The sequence below is a fragment of the Dermacentor albipictus genome, chromosome 2 (assembly GCF_038994185.2).
Source record: "Dermacentor albipictus isolate Rhodes 1998 colony chromosome 2, USDA_Dalb.pri_finalv2, whole genome shotgun sequence".
Lineage (NCBI taxonomy): Eukaryota > Metazoa > Arthropoda > Arachnida > Ixodida > Ixodidae > Dermacentor > Dermacentor albipictus.
In genome coordinates this window covers 21,837,364-21,861,717 of record NC_091822.1, presented here as the reverse complement: position 1 = coordinate 21,861,717, position 24,354 = coordinate 21,837,364, and the positions used below count along the sequence as shown (strand labels likewise).

Sequence of the window (24,354 nt, the reverse complement as noted above, 5' to 3'; positions counted from 1 at the left end):
ACATGCTGAAAATGGGCTTTTTTGGTGGGACCTGAAGTGTGCTTGACGCATTCGCTGTCCTCTAGCACCACCGAGATAGACACTGCTGCCATTGTGTTTACGAATGGGGTCAACATTGGAGTCACATGTGTAAGTGCTGATCAGTCAAGTTTGAATAATCTGATCAGGGCCACTTTGAAATACCGAATGCTTTAGTCCAGGGAAATGTATGGGTGCTTGCCAGGACTTTCAGTTGAGGTAATATTAACTGAAATGTCGAGTTAGTCAAATTAACAAGAGTATACTGCATATATTTCACACATTTTGCCAAATGAAACTTGTTGTGTGTTGTCTGCTCGGACTGTTTCTCTTGTGTTCATGCCATAGAGTGAAATAAGTTTCTCATAGAATTTATGGAAAGTAAAGCCTTAACATTTGGGGTCTGTGCAGACTTTTCAGAAACTTTGAACCCTTTGAGGGTCGATTTTTTTCGCCATATGCAACCGCCCAAGGTCGATTCTTTTTATTGCAGATTCTAATTCTTCTGAGGGACTGAATTCGAAAAAATTTACCGTAATTTTTCTAGGGTGACCGTAAAGTGGGAGAAAAATATTTTGCATTGGTATATATGTACTCTTCATTCATGAATAGCAACAATAAAGAAAGTAAATAAACTTATAAGAATTAAAAATTTGATGCATTGTTATACACATAGTTCAAGGCTTTGAAAATGCGCACAGGAGAATATTTTGTAACACTCAAATATTCCTGCTCTTACACTAATATGTACATCCATAGCGTAATCGAACTGCGTAGGTGCACGCACTCAAGAAAACTGTGTGGTTGTGGGCCCGTCAGAAAAGCAAAATGTGTGACAGACTTCTGCTAATCTTCATCTTATCGCCAACCAAAGGCAATTAGTTTTCGCGAGTCTCCCCCCCCCCCCCACAAAAATAAGGCAACGAAAGCATGCACGGCAGCATCCTTCCTATGCGCACCCCTGTGAGTGCTAAACGTGCGAGAGACAAGCGGTCACCCTTTGAGCAATTAGTAATGAGATAGCCATCAGTTTTGCAAGCGCAAGAAGCCGAAAGCGCCCGCGGAACAAAACCCAAACCGCCGCCCGCCCACGCCCGCGCCAATACGGGTAGTAGATAGACATGCGGTATATAGATATATAGTATATAGGGGTAGTATATAGATGCGCGGGAGTGAACTAGCTCTAAAACAAACCATGCAACAAAAACAGTAAGGGAAGCGCGTGAAAAAAATTCCCTGTATTCCCACATAGTGGCAGCACATGACAGAAAAGAAAAAGTTAGGAAATCGGCACGCTTTTTAAACGTACAGACGGCGGCGTAAATATACGGCATTGACCATGTTGATTTTGTTCGCGGCGCCGTATATTTACGTCATTGACCCTGAAAAGGTTAAAGGGATTATCTATAATACATACAGCACTTGATATACAGTTTCTGCAGTTAGTTTCTAACTGTACTAGGAGCATATTCTGAGTTTCGTTATCAACATGCAGCACTTAACAACTGTCTGCTATTCTTGCCCTCAGAATACTGTCGACCCTTTCACTTACTAGTTGATGCACAAGAAATGAGCTGGCACTTCTGGTATACCCAGCTGTTTAACTTGAGACCCGCCAGATTAGCTCAATGGTGGTTGGATTCTCTTTCGCATTTTTTAAAGTTATGGAATGCAAAAAATGCATTCTTTGATTAAGATTTATGCTTAGATGTTTTTAGATTTAGGTGCACATTAAAGAATATAGGGTGGGCACCCACTACTCTCATAGCATATAGGATGTCCCATCATGTGAAACCAAAGTGCAATTTGGGCACATTCTAAAGGTACCTTCTCTGTCCAGCAGGAGAAGAATGCACAGGATGCTGAGGAGTTGCGTTCCATGCTCACCACCAAGTACATCAATGGTGAGCTCTGCACCATCAAGCTTATTGCCCATTGCCTGAGCTGGTGTAGCGACACATTCTTGTGTGTGAAAAGGAGCTGCACCCTAATGATGATGCGTAACCTGTGTCCTGGCTCTGTGCTTCAAGGTGGTGCTACCAGCATTGGTACTGTTGTGCATGTTCCTATAACCTGTTATGTGTGACCATCCTGCTGCTTTCAGTAAATCGTAGGCTCATTATATTTGGTTGCACTCCTATCTCATATCATCAGCATGCCTCAACAGGCAATGACATTTCTTGTTTTGTGGTATGCACTGCCACCTGTGCAAACACAGCAAAAGGGCCTTGATAATTTTTGTGGTGCCCCCTTAAACTGCATACAAAAGCCTTGGATAACTATTGTTTGTAGTATGCCTGTATAGTTCAAGGCACAAACAGCTTGGCATGTTTCTTTTTGTGTCTTCCCTTCTTGTCGGTTTTGTGCCTTGTGCCTTGGAGGTGGTGCACAAAATACTTCTCGGCAGCAGGAGGTCCTATGTAGGACAAACAAGCAGATGCATTAATTAACGACCGCCTGAGGGTACGCTGGAAATCACTGGAAAAAAATTTCAGAGTATTGCATTTTGTGTTATGCTTGCTGCCACCACGTTAATTGGCTCACTTCTGTTACTTGACCTTTTGCTACCAAATCCCTTCCAAGCATCTTCATTGTATGCACATTAAACATGCAGTGTGGTGTACAGACTTTTAGCAACACTGTCACTTTGTTGAACGCTTTCAAACACAGGCTCCAGAGATTACCTCAGCATCACGCCTCGTAGCTGTGCTTCTGGGTATAGCAACCAAACGGAGCCTGGAGAGACATCTTCTAGCATTCCATGCAGGAGGGATGACCAGGGATCATGTTCTACGTGGTGTTTGTTTTCGTGGTTGAAGGCGATTGGTGGTCAGTGGTAGGATTTGTGAAACGAAGATGGAAAGGGAAGGGGTGCTTGCTATCAAAGAGAGCAACACATTACTCTCTTTGTGTTCCATGGAGATAGACTTTGACACACAGGCCTAATGAAAATAGCGAATAGCATTAGTCGCAAAGAATAACATATCACAATGTTCAAGCTATGTATAACCATCCAAGCTTGAAAAACACAAACATAAAATATATTCATTCGTCCGACGCCTTTCTTTCATAGAACAGTGCCTAGTGGTGCTTGTGTGTTATTCTTTTGTGTGTTTGTGCATGCATGTGTGTTTGGGTCTGTTTTAATGCACAGCACACCTGACTTGCCTACCAACAATTCCTTTGTAACTATTTTGTGGCTGGCATCCTTTTTAATTTGAAACAGATAGTACCCTAAAGTTCCATGTGCGTGTTTTAGCACTGTTTCTGAATTATGAATCAACTAGGCCAAGCTTCTTGCTTCAGCAGCCCCTCTTTAACATTTGGAACTAAACAAGTTCTAACATTTGGGCCAAACATGGCTGAGTCAGCTGTGCACCTATTTTGGACCTGCTTCATGTGCCAAGCCATAGGGGGCACTGTGCAACTGCCTCATGTTCCTCCGAGGTATGTGGAAAGGTGTAATGGTTCCAGGACTTACTTTTGGAAATGCATTTGTTTGCTTTAAATCAGGGGTGCAATCAGGACTCGATGGGAACCAAAGGTCAGTGGGATGCCTCGCATTGGGCACTCACGGGAAGACTACAAATGAAGCTGTGCAGGGTGGTATGGGCTGGACTAGTTTTGAAGTCAGGGAAGCTCGCAGTAAAATTGAGTATGAAGAACGGCTGAGGAATATGGAAGAAATTAAATGGGCTGGGAGAGTGTTGAAGTGCCTGTACAGGAAAAACATTGATTCACAGTGAAGGAAAAGAACTAGGAAGCTTACCAGCAGGTATCCAGCCTGTATGGTGGGCAACACAGCAACAAAGAACGTCAAGCAGAAAGCCATAGAGGCTGAAATAATCTCATGGGTGGTGGCAATGGAAAAGAAACCTGCCATGAGTAACTATTTAAGAGGAAAAAACGAAATCGGGAAAGAAACAATTTATGATAACTCAAAGGGAAGCTCATTACTTTTCGAAGCGAGATCGGGATGCCTTAGAACACGCACCTATAAAGCGAGATATAAGAAGGAAGAAGAACCGTGTGCTTGCTGTGGTAAAGCTAGGGAAACGATAGAGCATGTTTTATTAGAATGTGAAGAAGTCTGCCCCTCCTTGAAGCCCTTGGGTTCAGCAAGAGCAGTGGAAAAGTAAACGTGCGCAATAGGGATTAGTAAGAGGCAATTGGAGGATTGATGGAAAAAAAGTAGGGAAACGTGAAAAAATGGAGGCTTACATAAGCACAGTTCGCAATAGGGGATTAGAAAATTTGGTTGTGGGAGTTCATAGTGTTCTTTTTTTTCTTTTTTTAACCTAGGTAGGACATTAGGCAGTATAATAGCAAGAGCTTGGTGGCACAACCCATCGCCTCGTTCCAAAGGGGGCGCTCATAACATCCATTCATCCAGGTTATTACTGTACAAAAAAATAAAATAAATCTGGGACTAGGGCAAAGCAAACAACACATGCACAGCACACATGCTTCCTCTCTTGTCCCCCTTTTTTTTCATGCAGTAGTAACATGAATTTCTGTCAACTCACCTGACTTTCGTTCCATCTAATGTACAATGGGCATTTGGTCCCTGCTGTGATATGCCTGGTCAACAGCCAGAATGTGCTGCAAATATATTGATGTTTCAGTTAAATTTTTCTCTGTAGCGCCTCTCTAGCAATTCAGAATGGAATTCCAATGCAGTCTTCAGCAGGTTTTGGGGATGGATATCTGTTACAAATTCTGGCAAACGAGAGATAGATGGAGACAAGTCACATATGTAAAACGAACATTTATAATTGAAAAACAAACATCACACAAAACAACTCTAAACAAACAATGCACATGTGTTCGAACACTTACGCTATACAATATTGTCATGTAGTAGTGACGGTGAATAATACAACTGTAAAACTGTGAATGACAAAACTGACTTTTTATTGAGCGAATTTGTGCCCACAAAAGCAAGTTACACTCAAAGTGCAGCAATAGCGACGAACACGGCCGGTGAACATGGCTGGTGAAAATTTGATCTGCTGGTCAAGTGCGTCGGTGTTTATACACAAGTCATCGAATGTTCCAGAGTAATTGCTGGTACCCACGTGTTTTCCAGAAAGTACTACACCATTCGTGTTGTGCATACATGCAATCAGATTACACAAGGTTCACTGACAACAGACAGCGGATAAAACCATCGATAACATTTCAGAAACTTCCGATACATGCAGGCGTGTCCTGCGCTGAGCGATAACATTTGTTAGACAGGGGAAAGCGCTCACCTGAAAAGGACAAACAAGTCCATGTGTCAATGCCCCCCCCCCCTCCCCCAAAAAGCATTGTTTTGTTGCCACAAACACGACAGAAAAGCGGAACACAAAAGGACACTTATCAAAGAAACAAAGTCCAAAGCAACACAGTCCAACAAAAACATAGTCCAAAGGTCAGCTACACAAATTCCCAAAGTTCACTAGCACTGGTAGAACGACTTAAGTCGCACAACATCTCCTATTTCAGTTTGTGAGTGGCGCCGCTGTGATAGCAAAATGCTGTCTGGTACAACCTCATAGTCGAGTGTGCCAATGCATCGGATGATCTTGCAGGGTCCGAAATAGCAGTGTAAAAGCTTCACGCTAAGTCCTTGTTGGTGTATTGGGGTCTAAACCCAAACACGGTCGCCGGGCTGGTACTTGACGTAGCATTGTTGAAGGTTGTAGTGTCAGTTGTCCGTCAGCTGGTTCTTGATTGACAGGCGGGCAAGCTGTTGGGCTTCTTCGGCGCGCTGGAGATTGGTGGCATTGTCAAGATTCTCCTCGTCAGTGACGTGCGGCAGCATGGTGTTGAGAGTCGTCGTCGGGTTCCTGCCATAAACCAGCTTGAATGGTGAAATCTGTGTTGTTTCTTGCACCGCCGTTTTGTAAGTGAAGGTTCTGTACAGCAGGATGGCATCCCAGTTCTTGTGTTCAATGTCGACGTACATAGCTAGCATGTCGGCGAGGGTCTTATTCAGGCGCTCCATAAGACCATTCGCTTGTCGGTGGAAGGCAGTTGTCCTCCTGTGGCTTGTCTCGCTGTATTGCAGAATGGCTTGGGTGAGCTCTGCTGCACAAGCCGTTCCTCTGCCGATGATGAGGACTTCTGGGGCGCCATCTCGCAGCAGGAGGTTCTCGACGAAGAATTACTTGGGTTGCCCTACCTTTCGGCAGAGCTTCCGTTGCAGCGAAGCGGGTTACGTACTCCCTTGCCACGACGATCCACTTATTTCCGGATGCTGACGTATCAAGGCAATATCTTAGGCCCGTTACTCTTCAACATATATGTGAACGATATAGTAAACATAGACAGTAACACAAAATTTATTATATACACAGACGATACAAGTATTTTCATAACAGGGTGTGATCCGTCTAGCCTCATAGAAAAAGGCAACGTGGTGTTAAATAAACTTCACGCTTGGAGTGTCGTTAACTCATTAAACTTAAATGCTGCAAAGACGAAAGCAGTTTTATTTCGCCCTCAGCACAAAGCACTCAATATAACCAGCAGTCTAAAAATTGGGTCATCAAGTATACCAATATCGTGCAAAGCTAAAAGTCTTGGCATCGTTTTTGAAGATCACATGACGTGGACAGTTCAGGTAAATGAAACATTAAATAAACTTTCAAAAACTGTAGGGGTTTTGTGCAATTATCGCCATACCTTGCCTCAGTATATAAAATTGTTAATTTACAAATCCCTGTTTTTGTCAAAATTATTGTACTGCTATTTAGTTTGAGGCACGACAACACAAACAAACACTCAGAAACTACATAAACTTCAAAAGAAAGCCCTTCGCAACATCGTTAATGCAGCATACAACACACACACGGAACCAATCTTTAAGGCCCTAAATAAATTAGCAGTAAATGAGCTTTACCCTATAATGTTAAATAAACGCTACAAAATGGAAGTGAAAAATAACAATTCATTTCTTACTGAATTGTCCGGACTACCCTGGCTTGAGCATGCCCGTACATTGAGAATGCGTGAGCTTTGAAAGGTGCCTAGAACACGTACGATGTACGGCACTCAGATGTTAAAATACCAGTTACCTGCGCTGCTTAATAATTCAGAGTTCCAAATGTAACACAATGCCACACCTAATTGCCTTCTTTGCTTTGCTGTAACATTCTATTTATCGGTGCATTTTGCTTTCGCAATAGAATGTGTAATCTCATGTAATATTCATGTACTCATGCGACCCTGTCGTGTGTTCAAGTGTATTTCTTTTTTACTTTATTATTTGTTTCTACACAATGATTTGCTGGTATGCTTCTTTTACTACTATTTATGACAATAGCAGCTGATTTAAGACCATAAAAAAAATACACCTGACTTCTGTACACTGTTCGGTTTATTTATGTTGGCGTTTATGTTGTTTATGTTGGTATTTGTTATGTGCCTTGTCTGCCAGTATTCGGGGATGCAGACCTCGTCAAGCCTGATGAATGGCATTTTGTCTGTACCCACCAAGTGTCTTTGATACTGAAATAAAAATGATTGATTGATTGATTGATTGATTGATTGATTGATTGATTGATTGATTGATTGATTGATTGACGTCGGAAAGGGTCCCAGCATGTCCATCCTGATCTGCTGAAATGGTCAGCAAGGAGGCTCGATTGGCTGTAGTAATCCTGTTGGCCTTGTCGGTGGTGGCTTGCATTTCTGACAGTCTTGGCATGTCTTGACTTAACAGGCGGCAGCAGTAGCAGTCAGGCGTGGCCAGTAATACTTTTCCTGTTGGTTTATTGGTTTATTGAAACTTTACTCAATTGCAGCGCATACAAGTAGACGTTGTAATGGTAAAAAGTTATTGATATTTACTACTGGCTCAAACTCCTCATTTCATGATTGTCCTAACTTAATCACCTTTTGAGCAATGTTTCATTTTATGTCCATGAAGCTGTGATTTGTGAGTAGTCGAGAAAATTAAAGTGAACGTAGTCACCATTGACCACCAGTAATTCGATCGCATCAGCAATCTCCGAGGAAAGTAATTAGGGGAACACATTCAATACCTGTGGCAAAATGAACGAATGGTGGCTACCACTATCATAACTAAGTGATTCGTGATTACTAGTGACTAATTCTTATCATCTCCATGTTATTAATCTCGAATCATAGTTTGAATTACCATTTGACATGCATGACGCTATGCAGCATAAAAGTGCAAGAACACCGAACAGAGCTTATCGCTAGTGATCATTAATGGCTCTGCGATGTAAATTAGCAATGTTGACTGATTAAAACTCTCATTTATTGACACTTTCATTTATACCATTCACGGCATGCATGAATGATGGCTCTGACCATCAAGCTACACAAAGTGATTCTTCATTACTAGAGTCAATCAATCTTAGTATTTCCTATAGTTATCAAATTATAGTTAGTGAAAGCTGTCTGAATTACATTTCATTTCATATCTATCACGCTATTCTGCATGAAAATTCGAGAACATCGCGGTGAGCGCATCACTAGGGATGACTAAAAACTCGGCGGTATCAGTTGGCAGTGGTAATGCAAAAGTACTCATCGTGCTACAGCTTCATTGATAGTACTGACAGCACTCACGAGGGAAAGCAGCCTCAGGGATAGTAAAATAGGTGAATAATATTCACCAGTGACTCAAGTATACCAGTTTATAGTAGGCATAGTGAGTCACTCGTTTCATCGCATTTCATTGGATGTATATGACGTCATGTTGCACGAAACACCAAGAACCCCGAACTGCGCATTGTATTTCACTTGTGATCACTAGTGGGTTGACCATATTAGTTATGCAATTAAATGGTATTCATGACTGTTTTAGCGGTACTGATGACAAGGTCTTTGATTGGAGGCTGCGGATATCGCAGTAGACTAGTGAATCGTATTCGCTAGCGGCCGAAGCCTCCCGGCGAGGGCCTAATGATTACCATCAAATCAACCTTTATTGTATCGTTTGATAGCCATGACCGAATTGAATGTGTACCATTAACTCGACGTACTCATGCTGACGTTTCCTCTCAAATAATTCGGAGAATGTTCATCTTCTGTGTCGCTCTCGTAACGAAGTAGAAAATTAAAAAAAATTGGCTGGGGCTTATCTAAGGTCAATCCTGGATATCTCGAAGCGAAAAGGTTTGGTGATGCTTATGGTTTAGCTTATGGTTATGCTTTATGATTTAGCCTATGGTTATGCTTACGGTTTAGCTTATGGTTATGCTTTATGATTTAGCCTATGGTTATGCTTACGGTTTAGCTTATGGTTATGCTTTATGATTTAGCCTTGGATATGCTTAAGGTTTAAGTTATGAATCTGCTGACGGTTCAGCTTATGGTTATACTTTATGATTTAGCCTAAGGTTATGCTATACGTGTGCCTTGTAAAGTTATGCAAATTGATTATCAATGATGTTGCTACGGCCTGAGCCGGGCGAGCAGAAGAGGAAGAAGATGTTAGCTGGTGCAGCCTCGGGATGCCATCTTGACTTCACCATCAATCTCGTCCCTTAAATAAAGCCGGATTAACATTAACCGTAACAGTTTTGTAGTGGAGGTGCGGGGTACTTTGACCAAGACGACGGAGCTGCTGCAGCAAGTACCACGTCGGAGCCGACGCCTCGCTCGACTGCCCCAACACCACTTGAGATCCCGATGTCCCACAGCGGTGACCAACAGCCTTCTCTGGCAGCTCCAGTGTGAACAACTGTCGCCTGGATGCATCAGATGGAGCCCCGCCCTTTCTCAGAAAAATTTGGCGAGGTCGTGGAGGAATGGCTCACCCACTACAAGCGTCTGAGCAAGTACAACGGCTGGAACTCCACGGCTCAGCTCGACATTGTGGTTCTGTTCCTCACAGACACTGCGCTAGTGTTGTTCGAGAACCATGAAGATATCTGCACAACGTGGGGCAGCTTCGTTACTCACCTTACAGAGTGCTTCGGCGATTCCACCACGAAAAGGAAGCGGGCGAAGCAGACATTGCTTCAGCGCGCTCAAGTCCCAGGTGAGACCTGTACTACGTATATAGAGGCAATCCTGAAGCTTTGCAGAACGGTCAAACCTCGAATGTCCGAAGAGGACAAGGTTGGACACCTTCTCATTGGCATAGCTGAGGATGTGTACAATTATTTAATCGGAAAGGAGTCTTGCCTCGGTCGCCGACCTCATCAAGCATTGCCGCACATTTGAGGCCTTGAAGCTGCGCCGTATCATGCCAAAGTTCGACAGGTTAACAAATGTCACAACGGTGGCAAGCGTTGAAGACAATGACAACTACAGTTTTCAATTTGACCTTGCGGCAACTATAAGGCAAATTGTCCGTGAAGAACTTGAAATACACACCAAAGGGGCGGATGTCGGACAGCTTGGCTGCGCTCCCAACCAACCTCAAGTACATGCATCTGCTGTGTCCGCATTGTCTGCCATGCTAGGCGTTGCAGAGTGTCGAGTCGATCAGATGCGACAGCACCGACGTACCTTCCCGACGACATGATGCACGATCAACGAACTCGTCGAGCTACCACCACGAATTGGGATTCGGAAGATCTCGTTTATTATTTGCAGCATCCCAGGTTTGACCCCGAGGTTTACAACGTCAGTCGCGCATCGCCTGTGTGTTACAGCTGTGGCGCCTCAGGACACATTGCTCGTTTTTGTCGCCGACAAGATGACAAGATACGGCCCACCACCAACTTGGCCTAATTTTGAACGTGACAGTTATGACGACCGTTGGCCGACAGACCCTGATAATGCAAACACCACAGGCACGCCACGCCGGAATACCTTCCGTCAATATAGTAGGAGTGGCTCGCCAGCTTCAGACCACAGCCTGACGCCCCCAAGCAGTCGCCAATGCCGTTCACCGTCACCACGGCGATGTGCTGTATCACCACCGCCGTCAGGAAACTAGCCGGCGTGGCCGATGGAGGTAAGGTCGCCGGACAGTCTGCGTCTCTGCGAAATACTCCTCTGCCTATTGTGATGGTGAAGAACAGAGTGCGTGTGTTAATTGATAGTATACGTGCAACAGCGTTAGTGGATACTGGTGCTACCGTTTCCGTCATGAGTGTGACTTTCAAAGAGAGGCTGGGTCAGAAAGTTATGTTCCCGTGGAATGGTGATGTGACGTTTTGTGGTGTCAGTGGAGAGTGCCTAGTTCCCCTTGGTATTTGTGTTGCAAGTGTTTTGTTCGGAGGAGAAGACCTTAAAACAGAATTTCTCGTACTACCGCGGTGCACTCATGATGTGATTCTCGGAATTGACTTTCTTAAGGATTGTGGTGCATCCATTAACTGTGGCACAGGCGAAATTACTTTGAATAGCGCGCTTCTCGCCACCCTTGCCGACACATCCTTACCAGTGAAAAAATATTGTGTTGTTTCCAACGATTTGCTGCTACCGCCTTGGTCGCTGTCACGTATCCCTGTCAACTTCACTGCTGCCGACCTTTCATCGTTTGACGCGCAAGTCCAGCCACCTATGTCGGGTTGCGCAAAGTAAGATGTACTTGTACCATGCTCTGTCGTGAGAGTAGTGAATGGCGCCTCAAATTTGTGGGCTTTCAATTGTTCTTGCGTCCCTGCTGTTCCTCCGCGTGATATGAAGCTCGCTGAATTTGATGAGATTACTTACAGCTCCATTACAGTTCTAAGCGAGGAGGAGCAGTCTCATACTAGCGATCCTCAACAAAGCACTTCTGAAGAGCAGATCCTATGGATGATCAACAAGGCACTGCCCTCACACGAGCGCAGCGCTCTCGCACAAGTTTTGTGGGCACATCTTTCTGTGTTCGATTTCACACAAGGCGACAAGCAGGCTTCACTCCCATGCTCTCGTGCTCGCCACAGAATTGACACCGGATCTGTGCACCCCATTTGGCAAAAGCCTTACCGCGTTTCTTCATCAGAGAGGACAGTTATTGCTGAACAGGTGAAAGACATGCTGCGGAAAAGTGTTGTTCAAGATTCCTCTAGTCCGTGGGCAGCACCAGTAATCTTAGTAAAGAAGAAGGATGGATCGTGGCGGTTTTGGGTTGATTACAGGAAACAATGCAGTCACCAAAAAGGATGTGTATCCACTTCCTAGAATTGATGATGTCATCGATTGTTTACATTCCGCTGCCTACTTTTCATCACTGGATTTGCGATCGGGTATTGGCAGATACCCATGCACCCAGACGATAAGGAAAAAACGGCCTTTGTGACACCAGATGGTTTTTATGAATTTAATGTTATGCTGTTCGGCTTTTGTAACGCGCCAGCAACATTCGAACGAATCATGGATACTATCCTCCGAGGACTTAAATGGGAAATTTGTTTGTGCTACCTCGATGACGTGATTTTTGGCAGCACATTAAGTGAACATAACAGCCGTCTCAGTCTTGTTCTGGATTGTGTCAAACAAGCCAGCTTGATCCTAAATTCCAAGAAATGTCGTTTCGGGGAAACCGAGACGTTAGTATTTGGGCGTCTGGTCGACGAAAACGGTGTGAGGCCAAATCCACGGAAGGTTGATGCAGTCAGCTCCTTTGAAGCACCGAAGTCAGTGCGGGAGTTGAGGAGTTTCTTGGGCCTGTGCTCGTACTTTCGTCGCTTCGTCCCAAGATTCGCCGATGTGGTGTACCCCCTAACTTCTCTTCTCCAAAAAGCTGTCCCTTTCAACTGGACATCGGCTTGTGACGACGAGTTCCGCCAGCTAAAATTTCTACTAACGTCAGGGCCCATATTGCGTCACTTCGATGCATCCGCACCTACGGAAGTGCACGCGGATGCCAGTGGCATCGGCATCGGTGCCGTACTAGTGCAACGTCATCACGGAGCTGAACACGTTGAGGCTTATGCTAGTCGCTCTTTGACTAAGGCAGAAGGCAATTACACTGTGACCGAGCAAGAATGTTTCGGTGCCGTACTCGGTGCCGTACTAGTGCAACGTCATCACGGAGCTGAACACGTTGAGGCTTATGCTAGTCGCTCTTTGACTAAGGCGGAAGGCAATTACACTGTGACCGAGCAAGAATGTTTGGCAGCTGTTTTTGCTGTCCACAAATTTCGGCCCTATATCTACGGATGGCCGTTCACTATCGTTACTGACCACCACGCGTTATGCTGGTTGGTGAATCTCCGTGACCCGAGTGGACGACTGGCATGTTGGGCTCTTCGACTGCAGGAGTACGACTTCGTTATTTCCTATAAGTCTGGGCGTCGCCATGCAGATGCGGACTGTCTCTCCCGCCTTCCTCTGACGACGACGGAGTGTGACGAAGACAATTTTGATGACTGTTTTGCTCCCATTTCTTCTACATTCCCAGACTTGACGACTTTCAAAGCAGAGCAGGAAAATGATATTACTTTGGAACCTCTATTTGTAGCCGCATCGCATCCTGGAGCCACCGTTCAATTTTGTGTCCGCGACGGCCTGCTTTACAAGACCAATTATTCAGCTAAAGGTGCACGCTTCTTTCTGGTGGTGCCGCAGAATCTGCGAACGGACATACTGAGAGCCATGCACGACGATGTGACCTCTGGCCATCTAGGATTCATCAGAACTTTGAACTGGACACAGGAGCGTTTTTACTGGCCCAGAATGCGGGACACAGTCAAGCACTACGTTGCCAGTTGCAAACAGTGTCAACGCTACAAGCGCATTACGACCGCTCCGCCAGGTCTTCTCCAACCTCAGCCGCCGCCTCACCTGCCATTTGAACAAGTTGGTATCGATCTTCTGGGCCCATTTCCCCGATCATCTAACGACAACCGATGGGTGATCGCATGTGTCGACCATCTGACCCATTACGCGGAAACGGCGGCCGTACCATCTTCAACAGCTGCGTCTGTTGCGACGTTTTTGCTTCGACTCATTATTCTTCGACATGGCCACCCCCCGTGTCATCATTAGCAATCGCCTTCGTCAGTTCGTTGCGGACGCCGTAGAAGAGCTGCTTCGTCTCTGCAGTTCGCAGTTCCGTCATTCAACGCCTTATCACCCTCAGACAAATGGGCTTGCAGAACGTACGAACAGAACTCTAACTAACATGCTGCCCATGTACGTATCTTCCGATCACAAGGACTGGGATGACGTGCTCTCCTTCATCACCTATGCTTATAATACTGCAAAGCATGAGACGACCGATTACAGTCCTTTTTATCTTCTTTACGCGTGTTCACCGCTAAGCTGCATTGACACTATACTACCGTTTGACTTTCACAGCGAGTATTCTGTTGCCAAGACGCTTTGTCTTGCCGAAGAAGCCCGGCATATCGCTCGTCTTCGTACTGTGGCATCGCAACACCGATTGAAAGAGCACTATGACAGCCGACACCAGTCTGTCTCATACACTAAAGGAGACTTTGTGTGGTTGTGGACTTCGGAACGTAAACGTGGCTTATGCGAAAAGTTTTTACCCCAGTACACGGGCCCATACGTCATTGTAGATCGCTTGAGTGACTTGACGTACGTGGTGGCACGCTTGATGTCCGCTGATCGTCGGTCTAGCCGGACCCAGTTAGTACATGTTGCCCATCTTAAGCGGTTTCACCCTACGCTTTCTGACTGATTTGGACTTGCCCAGCGGGCTTCGTCTGGCAACCGGGTATTGCTACGGCATGAGCCGGGCGAGCAGATGCAAGAGGAAGAAGACATTAGCTGGTGCAGCCTCGGGACGCCATCTTGACTTCACCATCAATCTCGTCCCTTAAATAAAGCCAGATTAACATTAACCGTAACAATATATACCATAAGTTATGCAGGATTATTAAACTTCTTTATTTATCACTGTTGGGCACATTGTTTTGCGATTTCTGTACAGCCATAAACACAGCTCTCTGTATCGGTCGTATCACTCTCTTCTCCTTCCATGTTCAATGCGCACGCCTATACCCTAGCGAGTGGTTATATAGTCAGCCTCCGCGATAAACACGTGCTTGCGGCGAACGTCAAACCATGACGCATAGCGCGGGGCAGTGGCCACCTGCGCCGACTCCGAACACGCTTATCGAGCCAATTCGACTCCGACACGCTCACAGAGCCAGTTCAACTCCGAACACACTCACGGAGCCAATTCCAACATATGCCGGCTCGCGCGATGCACGGTATTGACTATAGCGTAGTGAAGCTTTTCGCTTCAAAACCTCCAAAAGTTGTCGTCAGTGCCGCGGCAGGATAGCTACTGGTATACCACCCCACTATTTCATGTTCAAGGTGTTAACTTATAACATGTTCGCAAATTTTCAGAAGTCTTGAAATCCAAATATTCTTGAATTCCGTTGTGTCTCGATTAAATTCACTGGCGTTTGGATTATTTCAGCTGGCGTTTGGAATAAATTGAGTGGCGTTTGGATTAAATTGACTGGTGCTCGGATTAAAATCACTGGCGCTTGGATTAAATTGAGCGGGAAAACCTGTAGAAAGCACCATAGTCATTGGCACGTCAAAAACAAAAACGGAGCGAGAAATATGGGAAGTGCTTACGATAGCTAAAGAAAAAGAAATGTGTGTAAGCACTCCGTCCATCGTGCTTATCGAAGCTGAAATCGAGTTTGCCAGGACGAACGGGTGCAAGTGAACGATGTATGCCTGACCCGAACTATGATCCCATGTCGTCACCTTGTGATATCTTTATTATATCTCTCCCCCCCCCCCCCCCCCGCGCCATATCTCCTTGTATATAAGTGCGTTCTTTAACAGTAATTAACAGTTGGTAGTTTGTGCTACGTCCGTCCACGTCCCGTCCTTCACTTAATATCGTCTGTGTAAAACTGAGCGTAATTTAACCATGAACGTTCACCAACTAGCCCCCTTCATTGCTTTACTAAGTGAATTTCTGTATCGGCACTTTCGTCGAAGTTTGCAGGTACCGGTGGCGACTGCGTGTGTCGCTTGAGTTCTTGAAATGTATTGGCCTGCGGCATTTCCCACTTGAAGTCGACATCATATTTGGTTAGGCGTGTTAGCGGCTCCGTGAGGCGTGAGAAATCCTTAACACAGCGTCTATAGTAGGCACACATGCTAAGGAATCTAGGCACTGCCTTCTCGTCGATGGGCTGTGGGAACTTTGCGATGGCAGCTGTCTTCTGTGGGTCTGGGCAGTCTCCAGATTTGCTGATGGCATGGCCTAGGAAGAGAAGCTCATTGTAAGCGAAGCGGCACTTTTCCGGCTTCAGAGTGAGCCCTAATGACTTGATGGCCTATAATACTGTCGCAAGCCACCTAAGGTGACCGTCGAAATTTCTAGTGAGGATGACGACGTCATCCAAGTAAACAAGACACGTCTGCTGCTTCAATCCTGCTAACACCATGTCCGTGACGTGCTGAAATGTTGCAAGTGCTGAGCACAGTCCGAATTGCATGACCTTGGAACTCATAGAGGCTGTCTGGCCTGATGAAGGTGGTCCTTTCGTAATCTCTCTCGTTGACTTCTATTTGCCAGAAGCCAGACTTGAGGTCCATTGACAAGAAGTATTTAGTGTTGCAGAGCCGATCCAATGCGTTGTCTATCCGTGGAAGGAGGTATACGTCTGTCTTCATGATCTTGTTCAGTCGACGATAATCGATGCAGAAATGTAGGGTTCCGTCCTTTCTCTTCATTAAGACTACAGGAGATGCCCACGGGCTTTTTGACGGCTGGATGACGTCACTGTGCAGCATTTCCTTGACTTGTTGCCTAATAGCATCACATTCTCATGTCGAAACTCGGTAAGGGCTTTGGCGGAGTGGTCGAGCGCACTTTTAGATTATTATGCAATGCATTGCGATTGGCGTTTGTCAAATCCTCGATGACGTTGAAAAGCAGTCTTTGTATCATCGGAGAAGACTTCTGAGCTGTTGCTGTTTGCTCAGGGGGAGACTTGGATTTATGTTGGTCTGGTTCGAGAACTATGGTCGGGGTAGATGCGGCAGAGTCTGATAGGACAAACGCATGGTTGTTTTCCAGAATTTGCTCAATGTATTTGATCGCTGTGCCCTTGTTGATGTGCTTGAACTCCTGGCTGAAGTTTGTTAGCATCACTTTCGCTTTCCCTCTGTGCAGTCGAGTGATCCCTCTTGAGAGGGAAATTTCACGGTTGAGCAGTAGACATTGGCCGCCCTTGATGACGCCTTCTACATTTCTGGGTGTTTTGCTGCCAACGGAAATTATAACACTGGAGCGAGGCGGGATGCTTACTTGGTCCTCATGCACACTCAAGGCAGGCTGACTGGAAGGCCTCTCCGTTGGTATCGCTTGCGCTATCGACTTCGACCTCAGGTCGATGATGGCGCCGTGTTGGTTTAATAAGTCTATGCCGAGAATTATGTCTCGGGAGCACTGTTGGATGACAAGTGTTGCAGGTTAGGACCGGCCATGAACTGTGATTATTGCCATTCAGATTCCCATTGGCATTATGAGGTGTCCTCGAGCTGTCTGAAATGGAGGGCCATCCCATGCAGTCTTGACTTTCTTCAGCTTGGCGGCGAATAATACACTGATGATAGAGTAGTCATCTCCTGTGTCCACTAAGGCGGTGACTGCGTGGCCGTGGAGAAGCACATTGAAGTCGGTTGTTCGTTGTCTTGCGTTGCAGTTAGGTCTTGGCGTCGGATCACAGCTGCTTTGTGTTGACGTACGGCTGGTACGTTGCGTCATCAGGTTTTTGGTCGGTGCATTCTTTGCTTCCAGGCTTCGTCAGGATGGCAGCGTGTCGTTGCTATGCCATTGAGATAGTCTCTTGGGCGTTTTAATCAACGGCTTCGTCATTTCGACCAGCAGCAACCGCACCTCCATCAGTTGCTGCTTTTAGTCTTCTGGATACTGACTAACGGACCGGCCCCGGGCTGGGCCAGTGTATGAACGGCGCTGCGGTGACAGGTAGCGGCCTGGTGACGGCAAATGAGATGGTTGTCGAGGGCTCCACTGAGCAGCGGCGAGGTAGTCGGTGATAACCTCGAGGGCGTTCACCTTGCGGGCGCGGAGCGTTGACGGCAAACCCTCGTAGTCCCATTTAACGGTATAAGCACTGGCGGTAGACATGGCCCGCTTTGCTGCAGTGATAACACAGTGTATGATTGTCGGAGGCGTGCCAAACATCCGTCTTCATCACGGGGCTGCACCGGGGGACAGGCGGGTGAGCTGGAGGAGGTGGTGGACGGCGGGACTGCGTCGTTACAGTGCTCTGGCGCTGGCGCAGAGAGGGAATGTGGTGTCGGGCTACGGCAGCGTACGTCATCATTTCTGGCTAAGGCTGTGGCGATTGAGGTACTCCGAGTGATTGTTGGAGCTCCTCGCATATGATGCTGGCAATTGAAGCCACTTGACGCTGTGATGAAGGGAGCAGCTTCTGAAGCTCCTTCCACACGACTGCTCTGATAGTGTCGGGCAGATCATCGGTGGCCAGTGATTGAACTCCGGCGTAGTTTGTTGAGTTTGTGCGTTGGTTGAATATCCAGTTCTACATTTCCAGTGTCTTCTTGATACTGGTGGCCTCGCGAAGAAACTTGACGGTCTTGGACGGGCTTCATACCATTCCGGCGAAAAGTTCCTCCTTCACACCACGAATGAGTAGGCAGACTTTCTTCTGAGACATTTCCAGGTCGGCGTGGTGGAATAGACGGCTCATCTCCTCAGTAAAGATTGCGATGGTCTCATTCGGTAGCTGCACTCGGGTTTCTAGTAGAGCTTGGGCTCGCTCTTTGCATACGATGCTTGTGAATGTCAGCTGGAAGCCGCTTCGGAACAGGTCGCACGTCGTCAAGGGGGCTTCTCGATTCTCGAACCACCTCCTGGCAGTGTCTTCCAATGTGAAATAGACATGTCGCAGTTCGTCATTGCTGTTCCAGCTGTCAAACGTAGCAACCCTCTCGTATGTCTCCAGCCAGCTTTCCGGGTCCTCGAAATGTTGAATCATTGAACGTCGGTGGTTCCCTGGGTTTGGGGGGGTGGCGCTGCAGCACGATCGGGGTTCGCGACACTGGGGTCGTCATTGTAGCTGCTATCGTGGCTGTGCACTTCCTCGTCTTCCGCAGCAATAATCTATGCTTCAGGCGTACTCCTTGCGGCCTGCGGCTAGCTCATTGGTGCTTGGCGACGTTGGTGTTGTCTTCGTGGCTCGGGCTTGGCTCACGGATTTGCGGGCGGATTTGGTACATGAATGCACTAGCGTCTCCACCAGATGTCACGTGGCAGTGACGGTGAATAATACAGTTCTAAAACTGTGAATGATGAAACTGGGTTTTTATTGGGCAAACTTGTGCCCTCAAAAGCAAGTTACACTCAAAGTGCAGCAATAGCAGTGAACATGACCGGCGAAAATCTGATCTGCCGGTGAAGTGTGTCAGTTTTTATGCACGAGCTATCAAACGTTCCACAATAATTGCTGGTACACGCGTGTCTTCCAGAAAGTTCTACACAATTCGCATCGCACATGCAGTCAGATTACACAAGCTTTGGTGACAACAGAACTATCGATAACATTAGAGAAACTTCCGATACATGCGGGCGTGTCCCGCACGGAGCGATAACATTTGTTAGGCTGTGAAAAGTGCTCATCCATAAACGATACACTAGTCCACGTGTCAATATGGCAAAGGCGTGTGACACGACATGGCGGTATGGTATATTACAAGACCTGTCGCACATGGGCATTTCAGGAAATATGCTTAACACTATATAAAACTACCTGTCCATCTGTACTTTCCAAGTCAGAATCAGCAATATATTGCCAAACCCATTTACACAAGAAACTGGTGTACCTCAAGGAGGCATGCTCAGATGCACGCTCTTCATTGTCAAGATGAATTAGCTTCATGCATCGCTACTTTTAGCAGTTATCTGTACTGTTTATGTAGACAACGTACAATTAAACGTCAAATCTTGTAACCTCACAGTTTGTGAATGGCAGGTGCAGCAAGGCCTAAACAAAGTGTCAAAATGGGCAGAAAAAAAGGAAAACGGATTTCAAGTTGACCCTCGGAAACGTTCTTGTGTTCTTTTCACAGGAAAGCGAGGACTAGTTCCAGATACTAGTATAGAAGTGTCTGGGCAACGAATACCTGTGGAGCACAAATTGTTAGGCATCGTGCTTGACTCGAAATTTACCATCATTCCACATATGAGATATCTCATGGCAAAATGCCTAAAGACAATGAACTTATGGAAATTTTATAACATGGGGAAGTGACAGCAAGCGCTTATTAAAGCTCTACAGGAGCCTTGTTCGATCACGTTTGGATTACTGTTCCATGGTATATCAATCTGCCACGCCCAGCACGCTTAAGGTGCTGGGTTCTGTCCACCATGTGGGTATCTGCCTTGCCACAGGCGCCTCTAGAACAAGCCCTATTGATAGCCTATGTGTTGAAAACCAACGGATGGTCCCTTCACCTACATAGAGCATACAGCAGTTTCACATATTTTCTCAAAGTACAGTCTAACCTTCGACATCCTTACTATACATGCATTAACGATATTTTTTTTTCATTTCTTCATACTGTCAACTCTCTGCTGAGGGTTCTTACAGGGAGGTTTTAAATACAGGCAGACCATATATGCAGGTGCATCAAGCGGCAGTGGAATCACAAAAATACATGTTTAACAGTTTTTCAAATTCACAAACATCACTGGCATCTGCCACAAAGCTTGATATCGCATTCCAGAGTTCAATCACGGCAGGGAAAAAAGAAAAGCGGAACACATCACTATGAGCAAAGTATGGGCGTAAAACATATTGATGATTAACACGACTGCTTCGTTTTCCTGGAAGCTGCACATACGCATCTTTGTTGATTTTTAAATGTCCATGTATTATTCCAAAAAACACTTTCAAACAATTTCTTTGTCTTCGTACTTCTAGTGTTTCCAGTTGCCAAGACTGCAACATCAGTGTAACAGAATCTAAACGGCGGTACTTTGAGCATATGAAGCGTGCGGCATGACGTTGAAGTTTTTCTAACTTTGTAGTCATTTCTTTCTGATGAGGGTTCCAGATGACTGAGGCATATTCAAGTAAAGGTCTAACAAAAGTTTTATAAGTTATCAGCTTTACATCTCGCGAAGCTTGACCTAGTTTTTGCCTTAAAAAACCTAATCTCTGATTCGCCTTCGAGCTCACATTTTCTATGTGTGTATGCCATGTCAGATTATACCTAAATATTTAAACTGGTTAGCACGGACTAACAAATTGCCATCGATGTAATAGTTAAAAGGCAGAATGTTTACTTTCTTAGTCATATGTGTCTATGTTGATTTTATGTAGTTTATATTCACACCCCATAATTTACACCATCGGCTGAAATTTTCGAAACAATGACTAATTCTGAGTTGATCCTGAACATTGGTTACGGTAGAATAAATTTGACAATCATCTGCAAAAACTTCATTTTTACCGGTTTTTCAACAACAGAAGAGATATCGTTAATATATATTGCCGCGAATCTGCGCAGTGCTTGCTCACTCTTTTACACCTCAACGTTTTCAGAATAGTGTGGCTCTTGTGCGCGAAGCCTCAGCTACTCCTCCCATGCGGCGTTATTTGTGCATCTAGTGGAGCTTAAATGTACCTATCACAGAAAAAAAAGTATTGTCTACGAAATACTGCAGTCCTTATTTGTAGCGTTCCTAGTTAAAAGACACAGTAGACTTAAAGCATTGCTGTGGAACTGGCGTCCATCTCGTCTACATTTATTTCTCACTTCTCTTTTCTCTTCCTCTGTCCCCCCGGTTCCCGCGCTTCATCTTCTATTCGAAGGCTCATACCGCTTCACCCTTCCAGGTTTCTTCTGCTAACCCTTCCTGGGGTAATACTTGAAAACGTTTCCAATCGAAGCACATTCAACTGAGCTCCGTTCACCAATGTACCACACAGTCTTCAATATTCCTTTCTGAGTGGCTGTCTTTGTCACAGAGTAAGGACCATAAAATTTGGCACTGGATTCTCTTACTCCTTTCCTAACTAGGATGAGGTCGGTGACTTGAATGTCTGGGATAGCTGAGCCATGTCTCTTGTCAAAATTTTTTTTCATTCGTTTATGGTACCTCTCCTCCTGTGATTTTTGTTTCCTTTCCTCGACGATCTTGAGATTTTCTAATAGCCCCAGTTCAAGGTGCGCTTGAAGAATAGGGGTCTCTCCTGAAGAAGTGAACTGCGGGCTGCATCCCAAGCCACTGGTGTAGGAGCGATTGTGATGTCTTACAGCTGCTTCTAAAGAGCATTTCCATCCACCAGGGAAACTATCGTACATCCTGATGTATTGCTTCACATCTCATATAGCATGCTCTGCAAGCCCATTCGCCGCGGGATGGTATGGTGCACAGAATTTGATTGATATATTGTGGTCTCGAGCCCATCTTGCTAATTTTTCACTCTTGAACGCTGGTCGGTTGTCACATACGATCTTCCTGGTTGTCCTAAACATATCCCGTTGGAGGAGGGCGATGACACTATTCGCATCTTCTTGTCCTGCCCGTGCCGCGACCATCCTGGTGCACTCATCTATGGCCAGAAGAAAAGCTTGCGTTTTTCGGACTCCTTCTCGTTTCTTATTTAGCTTGGCAAAATCCAGGTGTATAACTTCAAAAGGCACGTTTGAGTGGCAAGGTATTATCATGGCGTCCGTAGGCTGCTTGTATTTCACTTTGTTGACTTGACAAATGTGGCATGAACGAACGTATTGATTGACGTCTTCTTTCATGTGAGGCCACGTAAATCTCTTGACTAGCTTGTTGTAGGTGCGCCAAAATCCGTCGTGTCCTCCAGATTCTGGGCTATCGTGGTACAAATAAAGCACCCTGGGAACCAGCGTTGGCGGGACTTGTTAGCGACCTTCCCTAAAAATCAATTGTTCAGTGCCTTCCCACAATTTTACTTCATTGATTTCTTCCGATTGTTCTTTATTGGCCTGTATCATCAGTCTAGACAATGCATCTGCATCAGTCAAAAGGGGTCCAGGTCTGTGGGAGATGGTGAAATCAAACTGCTGCAAGTAGTTCACCCATCTGGCGATACGTCCCTTAGGTTGGGTCATATTCAAGAGATGAGTGAGTGCCTGGTGATCCGTGAACAAAGTAAACTTCGCACCTTCTAGGTACGTACGGAAGTACTGAATTGCTTTAAGGACAGCAAGAGCTTCCTTTTCAGTAGTGGTGTAGTTGACTTCAGGTGGCTTGAGGGCGTAGCTGTAGTAGCCTACTACATGTCGCTTTTCTCGGCCGGATGCTTCTGGACATTTCTGGTACAAGACTGCACCTGTTCCATAATGTGAGGCGTCGGTATTCAGTTCAAAGGGTAAAGTGAAATCTGGTATGCGTAGAATAGGGTCAGCAGAGATTCTGTGCACCAGATTATGGTAGACTCTCACATTCCTCATCCCACTCAAATGGAACTTCTTTCTGCATTAGGCGCGTGGGGCATCTTGTTTTTATAGCAAAGTCTTTTATGAAAGGTCTGAAATGTCCTGCTAATCCCAAAAACACACGCAATGAGTAGACGTCATATGGTTTAACCAGTTGGGATATTCTCTCGACGGACTCTTGTTTCGTGCTTTTGGTAGTCCCATCAAATACTCTTCCAAGAAACACAACTTTTCTTTGAAAGAATGCACTTTTCTTAAAATTAACCTTGAGTTGTGCCAAGCTCAAGGCATTTAATACCTGAGAAAGGTGTTCCTGATGTTCAGCCTCTGTTTTGGAGAAGACGATAATATCGTCTATGTACACTTTACAAAAGACACCCAGAAAAGGCTTCAGGACTTCGTTCATAATCTTCTGGAACCATGCTGGCGAGTTTTTCCAGCCGAAAGGAAGCCGGTTATACTCGTACAGATCAAAGGGCGTGATAAAAGCAGTGTACATTATTGTTTCTTCGGTTAGCGGGATCTGCCGGAAACCTTTGCACAAGTCAATGCGTGAAAAACTCCGGCAACCACCTGTCTCATCTATAATCATGTCTATCTTCGGCATGGGAAATGGTATAAGTTCTGCCTGGCGATTGAGAACCCTGTAATCTGTGCACAGTCTGAAAGTTCCATCTTCCTTTGGCGCAATAGTTATGGGAGAAGCGAAGGGTGACACCGAAGGCAGGATTATATCGGCGTCTAGCATCTCCTGCAATTCTTTCTTCAACCATATCTTACGTTCTCTTGACATGTTATAAGGTGATTTTCGGATGACGGTCTTGTCAGTTAGTTCGAAAGGCACCTTGTGCGACTTCATCTCTTGTGGATAGCTTCCTACGCATACCAGTTCAGGGTAGGTCGTTGCAATATCCTCCGCGAACTTGACAATTCGCAGGTTATCTTTTCTATCTTGCTGTGTCTCTTCCCTTGATAGTCCTTCCACTAAAACTGCATCATCCCAATATACGTTGATTTTTA

At 45.6% G+C, this 24,354-nt stretch overlaps 1 protein-coding gene across 4 annotated transcripts in view; it reads left to right on the top strand.

The window, feature by feature from the left end:
- Nucleotides 1–24,354, top strand: part of LOC135897947 (general transcription factor 3C polypeptide 3-like) — a 291,263-nt gene that overhangs the window by 20,462 nt on the left and 246,447 nt on the right. For 2 of the 4 annotated variants that reach the window (XM_065426657.2, XM_065426655.2), the window contains exon 3: nucleotides 1,859–1,922. The exons of 1 other annotated variant lie outside the window; for it this stretch is intronic. In XM_065426657.2, coding sequence (XP_065282729.1) covers nucleotides 1,859–1,922 — 64 coding nt within the window. The remainder of the gene's footprint in view (nucleotides 1–1,858; nucleotides 1,923–24,354) is intronic. One more of the 4 variants, XM_065426656.1, reaches the window with a different exon arrangement.